The 14,536-nt window shown below is 35.9% G+C and overlaps 1 protein-coding gene across 20 annotated transcripts; it reads right to left on the bottom strand.

Moving 5' to 3' along the window:
* Positions 1–850: 850 nt before the first annotated feature.
* Positions 851–11,496, bottom strand: LOC135627833 (uncharacterized). Of its 20 annotated transcripts, none has more exons than XR_010492709.1 (7): positions 11,037–11,489; positions 4,460–4,515; positions 3,744–4,362; positions 3,486–3,564; positions 1,993–2,104; positions 1,528–1,906; positions 851–1,446 (listed from the first exon to the last, which is right to left on the bottom strand). XR_010492709.1 is itself a non-coding variant. In XM_065134184.1 (7 exons), exons 1-3 carry the CDS (start codon positions 11,343–11,345, stop codon positions 4,309–4,311), a joined length of 414 nt encoding a protein of 137 aa, XP_064990256.1. In that variant the 5' UTR covers positions 11,346–11,488; the 3' UTR covers positions 851–1,446; positions 1,528–2,101; positions 3,486–3,564; positions 3,744–3,820; positions 4,205–4,308. The 20 variants fall into 20 exon arrangements, 7 of the variants coding, with proteins under 7 accessions (XP_064990256.1, XP_064990255.1, XP_064990257.1 ...); XR_010492716.1 differs by having other exon boundaries at positions 1,528–1,660; XR_010492707.1 differs by having other exon boundaries at positions 851–1,176; positions 1,262–1,446; positions 1,528–2,101.
* Between the last annotated feature and the right edge of the window lie 3,040 nt (positions 11,497–14,536).

The following is a 14,536-nucleotide window of genomic DNA, read 5'->3' as shown; positions in this document are numbered from 1 at the left end:
ATGAGGTTCATCCAGGTTTTTCGAGAGGATAATAGGCCGATGCTTGGACGCAAGGAGTCGTTCAAGAACACACTGAGAAAAGCAGCCCATAAACTACGTCTTACTGGTAACTTCTTCTTCTTGTGATTTTTCCCATTTCAGTCAACTAGATGAGATAATTGGCACATATATGCATAAGAAAAGTTGCATGCTTATTGTCTATCTTTTCTGTAGCCAAATGATTTGAGGATTTTCTCTAACCTGATAGGATTTGTTGGTTTGGTCCATGAAATCACTCTTCATCCCATTTATTTCCTAAACCAGCCTGCCAATTTAGTTTTATATGTTGCAAAATATTAGGCTGTATGTGATGATTTGTTTACATTAATTGATCTTATAACTGGATCACTACACACACATTCTGCATTTTCCTAAAGGTAAATAAATAGGTATTCAATTCACCTTCACAAATAATACGTTTTCTTGAGACATGTTATCAGCTAAAGCTAAGGGCAAAGCCAGGATTTTGTTTTGGTAATCCACCATCTCATATGTAATTTGTATATCATATTATCCCTTTTCTACTTAAATCATAGAAACAAGATAGTGGATCCATTTCAATGGTTGTGCCATTGAATATTCTCTTCTTGATGTAACTAAATACCTGTCCATGCTGATATAATTTGATTAGTATAATGACAACAGGTGAACATAATATACTATAAAAGAAATGGAAACCAATGCTTAGAAAAGAAGAACATTAAGATCAATATTATATCAAATGAGGTTTTAAACCCTGCATTACAATTTGTGTTGAAACCATTTAAAAACTTTCCTCTTAACCCAAAAATGGAATCAAGCATGCAACAAAGATATAAATAGAGTGATTCTATTCTTGTTCTTTTATTTTGGTCGTACAAACTATTGCAAGGCATTGAGAACACATAAATTGAGTAGTGCATGATGAGCTTTCACTGGCCCCAAAAATATGTCATACAGGTTCATAGTTTCAAAAACAAAAATAGGGCAGCCATGTCTGCTGGTTGAAAAGGATGAGACTATGGCCGATCGTGACTAAATAAGAACCAAATTGAAGTATTGTTCTTTGTTCCTAATGTGTTGGGGGAGCCGACATTTCTAACATGTAATTGCTGCACACTGCCACCATGCTTTGGCTTTTATACCAACTACATTAAACTATGAAATGAAATGATCAGCAAACCATTAGTAAATGTAAGCTGAAAACAGAGAATGAAGCAACCGAGGGAACAATAGTAAGTACCAATGCATAAAAGCTGTGATTCAGCAGTCTATATAAGCTGAGCTCTTTTAAGGTCCTTATCACATCATAAATTTAGCTGAAATCCTGGTGTCACAACATCTGCATTCAGCAGTCTATATAAGCTGAGCTCTTTTAAGGTCGGAAACGATGCCACGGTCTTCACAGGCCCTCTCATTGTACAGTACCTGACAAAACAACAGGTTTAGCGACAGTGATTCCATTTAGAAAACTTGGCGACAGAATTTGTTTCTTCGTCTATATATTACCTTATCGATGATGCCATATTCAACTGCTTCACTCGGACTGAAATATTTGGGGCGTCTGATATCTTCCTCAATCTGCTCAGGAGTTTTTCCTATGTGCTTAAGTAACGGGACCATATAGGTTATATTCAGACACCTACAGTGTGTAACAGTCAGAAAAGGAAATGTAACAAAAAAGAAAAACTGAAATCAAGAAAGAAGGGGGAAAGGAGAATACTTATCAAGCAATTCATGCAAATGTGCTTAGAACTCGAAGCACGGATCTTATTGCATACATTGATTTGGGACATTTTGTGACATGACCAAAGAGAACAAAGGTAGTAATCTTTTTCTCAAATACACCAGGTGTTTCAAGACTACTTTTGTAAGGCAATATAGAAATCTAAGAACACAAAAGATTAGTTTAAGCAAGATTGCTGGATACCGGGCACCAGGACCAGAAAGAAAAAGAAAGAGAGATACAGGTACCTTCTCAAAGGAGAAAAGAATGAGAAGAAAAAGAAAAGCAGAGACAAATTGGGAGCTCCTCCTTCCACTTGGATCAAGATGACTCCAAGTTGACCTCGTTTTCATCACCCTCCTCAAGATCAAAAATCAAGAATCAGCAATCAATAAGGCTGGTAATTTCTGAAATGGCTTCAGAACTAAATCAGGCCTCTATAATTTCAGCTGAAACTTAAATATTTCAAGCAAAAATGGGTATAGCAGAAAATGTTAGTTTCAGTCAAACCAAGTTGCCCATGCACCAGTAGTCTAGATGCAGACCGGTGTACATGGACCATCAGAAATGTTGTTTGCTGGAGAAGCTCACTAAAGGAATCACCAGCTCAAGCATTTAGAAGCAAATCCTTCTGAATGATGGATATGCAGTTTGCATAACAGGTACAAATAGTAAAAGACGACATCTAAACCAGTGACCAGGAAATTTGTTCTATGGTAATTTCCAAAATCTCAGCTATTCATGTGCAAGATTGACTTTGGTTTGCTACTATATATCTGCAAAAGGACTTCTATATATGGATGTATTCTAAGCATCTTAGCATGGATTTATACAATTTTCTAAGCATGGTTATAATCAAAGTCTCGAGGCATAGTGCTGCCAGTTACTAATGTCTTCTGCAGCCTAGACAGAAAGCACCAAGCAAGGCACATGCCTTACTGAAATAATTTATCAAATTTGAATTATGGTACGTCGATTTTGGTAACTAAATACGCCCGAATTGAGTTCTAACCAGTTAAGAAAAGTCTGGCTAATTAATAACTCAAAAGGATTAAGTGCCATGTCAGTTGCACCATGTGGCATCAATAGAAGAAAAAAAAAAAAGAGAGAGAGAAAGAAGATGACAAAGAAGATGAAATCAACAAACCAAAGAAGAACATCAAAAAGCAATTGTTCACTATCAGTTTCCTTTTCAGTAAAATTAAGACTTCTCTACAGATCTGCTTCTTTCCCTTGCTAAAGAAAGAAAAATTTATACCTTTTGAAAACAAATCCAATATTGTTTCTAGTATCACATTAGAAATAAATGTCTTTCAGGATGAGGGTTCTTATGAAAAGCTCATGAGGCACACATGTAACTTGCATAATAATGGAGTTTACTGACCAATAAATAGGAGGTCACACATAAATAGGCAACAATCAGCACCTGGTGGGCTCCATTCTGACGACTTATAGTAACTAAAAACTTATGGCATTTAACAATTCAAAATTTTCAAATAAATGTCAACATGTTAGAAAAATAACATTGGTAAAATGGCACAAAATTTCATAGTCTTGTCAAAAATGATAATATCAAGAAAGCATCCATATTCATATGTTTAATATTCCAATATGTTTAATATTCCAGGCTTCCGATTCCATATGACCTAAGCAATATCAGTGCTAAACATCTGGAAGATTTTGATAAGAAACTTCAAATTAGTGGTACAAAAGTTCCATAGCAAAACAAATATAGATTTACCAGTTCGGCCTTCACATTTTTTTATTTCTTTTCTTGCAAGATCAACATCACTTGCTTGACCTTGAAATCTTGCAATTGGCTGTAGATAGAAGCATAATTTTAGTCTAGTACACAATCATAGTTGTAATTAACAAGAAAAACAAAGTAAATAATGCAACAAGCCATTGTCAAATAGGCAAAATATATAATGAGAAAGCAAGTTATATCATGATTCCATTCAGAATGCAGTAAAAAATAATTACAGATAATTGAATGTACCTGCTTTATCATTATTGTCTATGACGACGGTAGAGCAGCACGGTTTCCTTTAGAACCAGCAGCCAAAAGTAGTGCAGCTTCTCCCCAGGCATTGCCAACACATAGCGTAAAAATTGGTGATTTGACATAACTATACTTTTGAGTGAAGAAATGCAATTGAATTAGTTTCAGCATGCTATAGTAATATAGTTAATATATCATGCCTGGTTTATAGAATTTCCTTAACCCCATACTGATAAAAAAAGGACTGAATAATGATTGTAAATTATAAATTTTCAAAATAAACAAGTAGAGGCAAATAATAACATATTTCAGAATTTCATGGCATATCCAAGCATTAGATTGTTACTTGCTTTCATGGAACCATGGAGCCCAAAACCTAAATCTAAAAGAATAAGAAAAAACTAAACTTTAAATCAAGATATTAAAAACCAGGTATACCAGTCAATACAGAAAAATACCAGCTGGTACATACTGGTCCAGGCAAAATTAGGTATCACCTTTCATAAAGCATTAAGCCATATCTTCCTCCATTAAGCATTAAGCCATCACCTTTCATAAAGCATTAAGCCATATCTTCCTCCATCAAAGTATGTGTGAGCAACCTTTTAAATCTTGGCTAACATGGTATTTTATCAAAAGAAATAATGAGCAGACCAGAATAACATAAATATAAAAGCCATGACAGTTCAAATAACATGAGTGCAGGAATTAACCTCATGACATCATAAATTGCAAATGCCTCTGTCTCATAACCCAATTTCTCTCCACCCTAGAAGAATGTACATGAGAGTGTGATAGGGTACAGTTTAGGAAACTTGATATCTTCACATGCAATAAAAAGAATCGAATAAGACCGATATATGATACAGGAACAAATGGACCAAAATATATAACGTAGGAAAAAGCAAAGTCTTGAAAGTATTTCCAAAACAGTATAAGTTACAATTTTTATTTATGTTTTCTAGAAAAACCAGAATAGTGTATTGTCCAGGTCTTGTATTGTTTAAAAGTTCATGAGAATTACTTTTAGCAAAAATGAATAAGATTTGAAGGGAGACATACAGCTATTATGAGTGGCATAAAGGACAAACTTGCTCAAGTTAAAAATCAATTAGAATACCCAACCTTGCATAGACCCAAGACAAGGGTTCATCTCACTGTGTACTATTATCCAAGGTTCATAATTTTGTACCGTAGCGGAGTATCAAGCTCAGCTCGATACGGTATGATACGGTACGAGTATACTGAGCGGTACGTTCTGACGTATCGTTTGGTGTGTGTGCATATATATATATAATAAAAAGTTAAAAAATAAAAAAAGGGCGACGTTGTTGAGGTTTCTTCTCCCCACGCGGATTAGGAGAAGTCGCCGACGACGCCGAGGTCTCCCCATGAAGCCTCAGTGACGTCGCCGAGGTTTCTTCTCCCCACACCGAGGCTTCTTCTCCCCGCACGGATTAGGAGAAGTCATCGACGACGCTGAAGCCTCGTCACCTCAGACGAGGAGGAGGTGACATCTCATCTGCGGTGTCCGACGAAGGAGGGCAGCGACAGATCAGAATCGTCGAGGGAGAGCGGCACCGGATCTCCAAGGTCTCCCTTTTCTTCTCCCTCGTCTTCTCTCCCTTCTTCCTTCTCCCTTGGCTAATACCGCCCGATAGCGGGCGGCGACAGTTGAAATTGACCATCACCAATCGACGGTACCGCCCGGTAGCGAGCAGTCCATGTACCGTCAGAATCAATTAAAATATTACCACTGCATTGACCCAACACCACCATTGTCTTACTTGGTCTGTTAATTGATCTGAGGGTCTCAGGGCAGTGACTTAATTAGGAATGCTAATCTTATTATGTAAGCAGCTATGGCTAAACTCATACCCTTAATAGGAAGCTTTGACCTCCGCCACAACTAAAACTAAATCTTGCTCAGTAAAGAGCTGCTTAAGATATATTCAGACTAAATGATATGAGTAATCCAGCCATCCAAATTAGATAGTTCAACCATTTCCAAGGTAGACTTCGAAAACACATCAAGAAGTCTTGGTATGTATGGAGATTCATGAAGATTAAAAAAAAGTAATAAGCCCAATCTAGTCATAAAGGCACTCAGCAGTCCTATCTGAAGTAGAAAACAGGACGGACTAAGAGCCCATCTCAAATGTCCAAAGACACTTTCACTTGTAGGAAACTCTGACCAACCAAATCAAATGAGTCTAGTTAGGATTAAAAAAATTATGCATAGACATCAACTCCACAAACCCAAGTCTGGCAAAGAAGAAATGAAACATGAAATGACATCCAACTAACACAGTTTGACATGACCAAATTGGCAAGTCGAGTTAAAAAAAGGTAACTCTCATAATATTGCAAAGTAGCATCACAATTTTATTAACTTCAGTGGCAACAACTGCACTATAATCATTGTCCAAACTTCAACTACCTTTTTCGAGCCTTGGGCTCATTTCATAGATGCAAACTCATACAACAACTGTTTTAAGCAGTCACAAAGAAGATTACAGAGGCATTATTGCTCTGTTGAGTAGAGAAGAATAAAAGAACTCTAAATGATATCTTATTGGTCCATTGAATGTCAATGCATTCTGATGCTACAATGATGATAGGAAAATTGATAAATACTTTATGTTATTGCTGTTATAAGAGTCACATAGCTGAGGATTTTTAAATTCACGGTTCACCAGCATATATGTGGTTAAAACAGTTACCTGTGGCGTCCATATGTGAGCTCAAAACAATGAAGATTCACAAGCCACAACTTTGGAGTCCATCAAACTATCAAAGTAATCTATGCCACTCGATTATAATAATTGAACGGCATATATATTAAGCAATGTATTGCATAAACATTTTCCCCATATTTCATCTAATATTCATTCTACTAGATACCAAGTTTGACAAACTAAGATATTAAAATATGAAGAATGTTGTTACCCATATCTTAAAAAAAGGGGTAAATGAGTCTGATAACTCGAGAAGGGATATATACTAGCCTTTATCGTGCCAGTGGAATTTACATATAGGTAAATTGGCTTCTCTACATCTTCATATTGAAGATAAAGAAATTCTGCTAGCATCAGCTCAGTCACCGATGGAACAAGAGACATGCCCAAGTATACAATTCGATTTTTATACAAGTAAGAAGCGAGATCTGGAGGTGGCTGCTCCCATGCATTTCCTCTCAAGAAAGGGATAACCTGTAAAGAAGTTATAAAAAAAAAAAAATATATATATATATATATATATATATATATTCAAAATTTAAAATAATACCTCAGAAATGCTTTTTTTTGGCAGATATTTGTCATCAAATGGAAAAAAAAAAACTAATACTAAATCTGAAAATTATAGAACTGAAAAGATGTGAAAATGCAACAACAATCTATCATCTGTATAACTATAAAAAATAAGACATTGATTGTAAAAGGGTGATCCGATGTATGAGGCTCTGGCCAAGACGAGGTGTCAAAAAGTTGAATGTGTGCATCCTTTTGTACAAAAGCCAAAAGGCAGTTTTTGTGACCTGATATGTGGTTGTTCAGAACACAAAAAGCACAACCTTATCATGGTGTCAAGCAAGGAACTTGATTTGGGTACTGGACCTGTGCCAATCCATGGCTAGACCAACACAGATCTGGTCAGTGGTGCCGTATATAAGAGGAGAAGGAGAAGGAAACAAAGAGGAAGGGGAGAAGGAGAGGAGGAAGAGGTGGTGGAAATGAGGAGATGGAGGAGAAGTAAGGCAATGAGAGACAAGCATTCCTGCAGTGCAGATCAGGAGAGTTCGCAACTTGCATGCATGCACTAACCCTAAGAGTGTTCCATGTTTAAAAATATAAATAATGAATCAGTTCATACCCGGACCAGTAAATACCAGCCAATATGTACCAATCAAGGCAGTTTTGCATGCTTGGTGTCAAGGTTCACCATCTTAATAACACTCTAGTTTTATAAAAATAAGAATTTTATCCAACCCCGCAGCCATCCTAGTTGGACCATACATTATCAAGCCCTAGCATAAGTCCACTATGCCTAATCACTACATGATAAATCATAAGCCCTAGCCTTTTACAACCAGAAAGTTTAGGTGACAAATTCCAATACTAAAAGGGCTTTAAGAGTAGCCAAATAATTTCTAAATATGTATGCTTACACCAATGTAGAGCACAAAGCGCATACCATGGCATTGATCAAGTGGCTATAAACAATGGACCAAAAGAAAAACAATTGAAAGTGACGATGATCAAAGTTCAGCTAAATTAGCACTTATAGCGTATTACTTGAGAGGTGTTAATTCATGTTATCTGTCAGATAAATACCCCATAAACATAAATAAACTCTGCAAGAACCTCTTGTATGTCCAAAATACTCGATCAACCAAAAGCATCTAAACGTAATATATGCTGTCACATATAACAACTTTGAAATCTTTGAAATGAACGTCTAGAAGCCACAAGTGCACGAACAATGCCAAGAATGAGATTTTGAGCACACAGAAGCTAAGAAATGAATAAGATGATATGCGTATTAGCAAACAGGGTATGAGAAGTCTCCCTGGAATTTTGTGTCATCTTTTAATCATCGGCTGATTATGGAGACTTGATGAGAATGTGCATAATTAATCAATGTCATCCATAGGTTACACATTCTTTTATACTTAATACTTCTTAAATGCTTATGAAGAGAACAATCTATACCATTATTAGCACTAGATGATTAGCTTGTTTTTAGCAATTTATATCAAGCAAGAAGTCTCATATAGAACTTGTTATGCAGGAAAATAGGTCTAAATCTTGTGAGCCATAGGACTGTTAAATTTAAAGGACTAATAGTTGTTTGTTCATTTTCAAGGTATACTGAGTTGAAAATGACCATTCCAGAGGGTGGGTAAAGAATATGATTGAACCTTTTCTCAAGCTTTTACAAAAGGATATATGTAACTGATATAAGTTGAAGTTGTCAGAAAGGCTGAAAGGAAAGTTTGCAACTTCCATTATTATGGGAAAGAACAGTGGAGTGCCCAAAAATTTGTATCAAGTAGGTGTTGATAGCTGAAATGCAGTGAGATCTACTTGGCAATGACCAAACAATCTTCAATATATATATATATATAATAGCCAGCATTCTATTTATCCTTCCAAAGCAGAAACTAATAAAAAGTTTAGACCCTGAAAGAATTTTAGTAATCTAATTTAAATTTCTATACTTGTCTGTGTACATGCTTTCAAGCCTGCTAGATGTAAGAATGGAAAACATGGAACTGGATAGACTTAAATAGAGACATGTAAAATCATAAAATACAAGTGTCATGCTTCATTTAAGTGGCCAATGATTGTTCCCCTAGTTTCAAATTCAATGCATTGCAATCGTACCAAGTCAGAATGTTATCCTTTCCATTTTGGCTTGCTGACAACATAACCAAAAACTAATATTATAACTATATTTTATGAAGTAGCAAGTAGGAGAAAAGGATGGAAGTACGGGGGCCTTCATTTTCTACCATGCAGTACAAAGAAAATTCTCCTATAAAATATAGGATTTAAAATTTTCATTGAACAGCCTAAAATTTCTCTCTCCTCAGCGCAGCAATCTTAAAGAAAAAAAAGTTTCGAGTAATTCATATCCCCATTAACTTTGTCTATGAATTTCTTCCTAGTTGTCTGATTCTACAAAATGATAAAAAATAGCTTTGCTAAGCCAATATAATTGACTTACTTCGGGTTGAAAGACCGCGCCTTCACTTTGATAGAAGATAAGATTTTTTCAACTATATGAGAAATCTCTCTATTCTGTTGAGAAAAAATCCTTCATTCTGTTGAGGAAAAATCCTTCATTCTGTTGAGAAAATCTTTCCTCCTAATCTGTATAAATAGGAGAGGATATTTAAGCTTTTTCACTTCTTCAATAAAGCTTATTCAATAATTATTCTTATCTTCTATTATTTTCATCATGGTATCAGAGCAGTGAGAAAAGCGAAGCTTCGCTCTTGCCTTCGGCCAGCGACCAACGCCGTTGAGAAAAGCGAAGCTTCGCTCTTGCCTTCGGCCAGCAATCAACGCCGTTAAGAAAAGCAAAGCTTTGCTCTTGCCTTCGACCAGCGACCAACGCCGCTGCAGCCAAATTCCTAAGAGGCTCCACAACCAATCCTCACCTTCCTCACCGCGATAGTCTTCGTTGATCTGCCAACAATCGACGGACTTAAGGAGAACGAAAGGAACGTCTGTGCCCTCACAATAACAGCAATCGCAGTAGCAGCAACGATCTGCTCTTGCTCTACTCACGACTTTCGCTCGTAAACTATTCTTTGCATCGATCCAAGATTTGTATCCTTGACAGGAACACCATCTTGTGGGAGCATGATAGAAGATAAGATTTCCCCAACTATACGAGGAAATCTCTATATTCCGTTGAGGAAAATCCTCCATTTTATTGAGGAAAATCCTTTCTCCTAATCTGTATTGATGAAAATAATAGAAAATAAGAATAATTTGTTGAGGAAAATCTTTCATTTTGTTGAGAGATTTCCTCATATAATTGGGGAAATCTTATCTTTTATCATGCCCCCTCCTATCAAGGATACCAATCTTGGATCGATGCAAAGAATGGTTTACGAGCGAGAGTCGTGAGTAGAGCAAGAACATATCGCTGCTGTTATTGCGATTGCTGTTACTGTGAGGGCACAAGCGTTCCTTTCGTTCCCCTTAAGTCCGTCCTTCGTTCTCCTTAAGTCAGCTGACTGTTGGCAGATCAACGAAGACTATCGCGATGAGGAAGATGAGGATTGGTAACGGAGCCTCTTAGAAATTTGGCTGCAGCAACTTTGATCGCTGGCCGACGAAACTTTGCTTTTCTCAGCGACGTTGGTCGTTGGTTGAAGGCAAGAGCGAAGCTTCGCTTTTCTCATTGCTCTTTTCTCATTGCTCTGATACCATGATGAAAATAATAAAAAATAAGAATAATTATTAAAAAAAATTATTAGAGAAGTTTTATTGAATAAGTGAAAAAAATTTAAATACATTAAAATGTCCATCTCCTATTTATACAGATTAGGAGAAAGAATTTCTCTCAATAGAATAGAGGATTTTCCTCAACAGAATAGAAAGATTTCCCTGTATAGTTGGGGAAATCTTATCTTCTATCACACTTGGAACTGTAAAAAGCAAACAAATACAAAGAGCAACTGAAAAAGAATGAACCTTTTCCAACTCGACAAATCAGAAGATCAATGAACCGAAAAGCGGAACGAATTTTTCTTCTTTTCGTTTCAAATTTTACCATGGAAACGACGCCTCTCGTGGGTCGGCGGCTATGGGATAAAGCGGGCGGCTTTAGCGACGGAACCCTAATCTTCAGCCCATTAAAGTCGCCATGGACGCTCCCGCAGACGAAAGGAGCGGCGACAAGGCCGCAACTGAGGGAAGAAGGCCTCGAGGAGGAGGAGGAGGAGGAGACGCCGGCCGAAGCGGAAGGAGGCCGGCTGACGGCCACCCTCTTAGGTGCCGGCCTGCCGCTGCTCCGAGACGATCTGGAGAGTATGCGGGCGTCGCCGGAGATCATGCGTGGCGAGGAGAAGGCGACTTCCATGGCGTTCCTCCCTTTGCCCCCTCAGAATGAAGGGGCGAAAGTTGCACGCTGATCACTTCTATTTTCACTTCCGCCCGACGCTCGCTCAAGACGAAAAGACCGAAACCCCGAAACCGAAAGCGAACCATGTCGTCGCCGGGCAATCGATAGATGCGGCCACAAGATAGCTTGATCGATGATCTTTGATGATCGACAAGTATTGTTAAGATCAACGGTGTCTATTGCGCAACAGGTTTATTTCTAAATTATATTTTTTGTAAAAACAAAATATAAATATAAAAAATTAAAGTTTATTGCCACGTGAAAGCTATTTTTGGTAGAAATATTTGGTCATTTTAGAATAATATTTGTAAACCAATTACAAAAACATAAAGTTATTTTCTCATCTCACTATGATGATTTAGCAAAGCTCCTCGGCCACTCGCATTGTAGTTCTATACACAATAATGATTGATGGTCGAAACAATATATCATGATCAATCCAAACATGACTTCGGGCATCATCATCATGTCTATCATTATAGCTCTTATCATTACGATGATTTCTTGAAGCTACTCGGGTTTATGGTCAAGTCATCCGTATTGTAATTCAATACATTCACGTAGATGACGATCCAGAGAGTGAGTGTTGCTATCGCGATCCATCAGAACATTATCATAACTTTGAGCATTATTATGCCTATCATAATCATTTTAGAAAATTTAAATGACATGACAATAAACGTAATAAGATGTAAAATTTGTCAAATAATATTTTGATAAATATGTATGGTAACCATCATCAAAATAATATTTTAAGTATAAAATTAAATTAATAAATCCTTTTTTGGTCATTATAATAAAATCAATATTTTTATTTTAATTAGAAGAAAAACTAATATTTTCTCAGTTCAATACATGACAATAGGTGTTAGTCGAGATAATCAGGATTGTTATTATGATCAATCCAAACATTATCATAACTTTGAGTATCATATCCATCATGGTAACTCTGAAAAAATCGATTGACATGATAGTGGTAATATAAACCGCTGACGGCTACTAAGGTGTACAATTTGTTGAATGAGATTTTGATATATATGTCTAATAATAAGCATCAAAATAATATCTTAAATATAAAAAATAAATTAAATAAACCCTTAATTTTTTATTATTATAATGAAACTAATTTTTTAATTTTTAAAATTATAAAAAAATTTATTATATCAAGTGGTGTATAGATGCTCCCAGGTAAACTCAAACTTGAAACCTATTACTTACTTATAAATTAATAAAATTTAGTATTAATCAACTTGAATGTCTTAATAATAGTAACAACATAAAAATAATTTAATATTAAAAGTTCATTAAGAAATATTATAGGCGATGAGCTATCCCCTTATTCTTCCTCTCACTTATCCTCCCCTTTTTTCAACTTTTAAATATAATTCTTTCTCCTCTTAAATATGTTTCTTTCTCCTCTCAAACTTTTGTAGATTCTTTCAATCATCTAATAGCTAACTCATCCGAAGATGAACAGCTTGATCTCCCATTGTATGGGCTGATGTTGCTCTTCATCATCAAATTTATAAATTACTATTGAGCTAATTTTAAAACCTTCCTCTTGGACTAGGCTATTTAGAAGAGCATATGACATTGATATATGGAAGTTCTTCATTTGGCTAGAAGAAAAACTAAGTTAGAGTCAGTATTTCTCCTGTATATAGCTAGTGCTGGACTAGAAGAAAGTCAACAACACTAAGCTTGGTCTCTCAATCTCTAAGATAACTTTTTTTAGTAGGACCCCTTTGCTTAATTACCTGAAAGTTGAGTTACCTAAAAAATGGGGCATTGTTTTAATTTATCACATTATTGATCTAGCATCCAGGTTCTTCTATTTTTAATTCTTGAACGAAGAAGACATCACTAAGGGGGCCTTAGTTCCTCTATGGCTAAATCCTTTCCTTATTTCCCTAACATCATGGATTTTAATGTATGTGTGAAAAAATTACTCGTGCGCTCATTTGGGTGTTGATTGAAGTTATCTAGTTGAATTTCTCCCTCCCAACCATCCTCTTTGTATTTCGTAAGAAAACTCATTAAGATAAACAATATCACAATAATAGGATTTAAAGGTAAATTTGTTAGGGTTTATATTCTTTTAATTTCTTTAAATCTTACCATAATATCCTAAATTTATGTTTCAAATACAAAATGATTGACCGAAGCACTATATCCTCGAAACTTATTATTATCCCTAAACCTTTTAACAATACTTAAGATAGGGCTCTAGAACTTCTAGCGAAGGAAGGGGGAGAGTCCCTTTATGAGCCTTAAATCAAAGTCCAAAAGCACAATTGAGCAAAGCATGTGCAACTTCCTTATGGAGGGTGCCCTAACTCTAATTTCAAAGCCAATAAAGACTTAAACGATTCTCTATCGAGGGGTGTCTAAGACTCTAACTTGGTCTTAGTTAATCATGATAGTACTATCCCTATTTTATTAGAAATCGATAAGTTTAGAATCTTGGCCTTAGGCACAATATAGAAAAAGATAAACTAGACCTCTCAAGAGCATAATAGACCTTTTAATCGCTCGAGGTAGGACTTAGAACAATAGAAAGGGAAGAAAGTTCTTAAGCGACGAGAGCTTTGAGTTCAAGCCATTTGAATATGATTGGGCAAGGCAAGTCATCCTAGGTTTCAAAACTATCTTTTAGCTCCTTTTGATTTCTTGTCAATAGAGACAAAAGTTATGGTCATTCCATCTAATCAAGGGAGCTCTTCTTTGGATGTTGCTGGGGATGTGCCTTTTGGGGATCTTGTTCTCTTGATGGAAATAGAGGATTGATACTCACATCACTCATAATGCTAGTAAAGAAATTACAAGTCATAGGTGCCATGTAGGCCAATCACATGAGTAGTGATATATGTAATATTTTGCATAGTTTTTTACTTATTATTATTATTGACATATTCTCGCTTTATATTATATGTTATATATATTGTGATGTCTTTGGATCTGTGCAATGTGAATTGAATTATGATGAGTTTATAATAATGAGACTAATTCACTTATAAACACAGACCCTAAATATTCCTGATCATAGGTTATTCAAGAGGAACATCGAGATAACCGAATAGACTGATATATTATATATCTATCCATACGATGGAGGTGATTGGTATCATAGTTGCTGGTGTGAAGATACT

This window comes from Musa acuminata, chromosome BXJ2-11, assembly GCF_036884655.1.
Source record: "Musa acuminata AAA Group cultivar baxijiao chromosome BXJ2-11, Cavendish_Baxijiao_AAA, whole genome shotgun sequence".
Lineage (NCBI taxonomy): Eukaryota > Viridiplantae > Streptophyta > Magnoliopsida > Zingiberales > Musaceae > Musa > Musa acuminata.
Note: the sequence above shows the minus strand (reverse complement) of the source record. Positions and strands in the feature narration are given on the sequence as shown.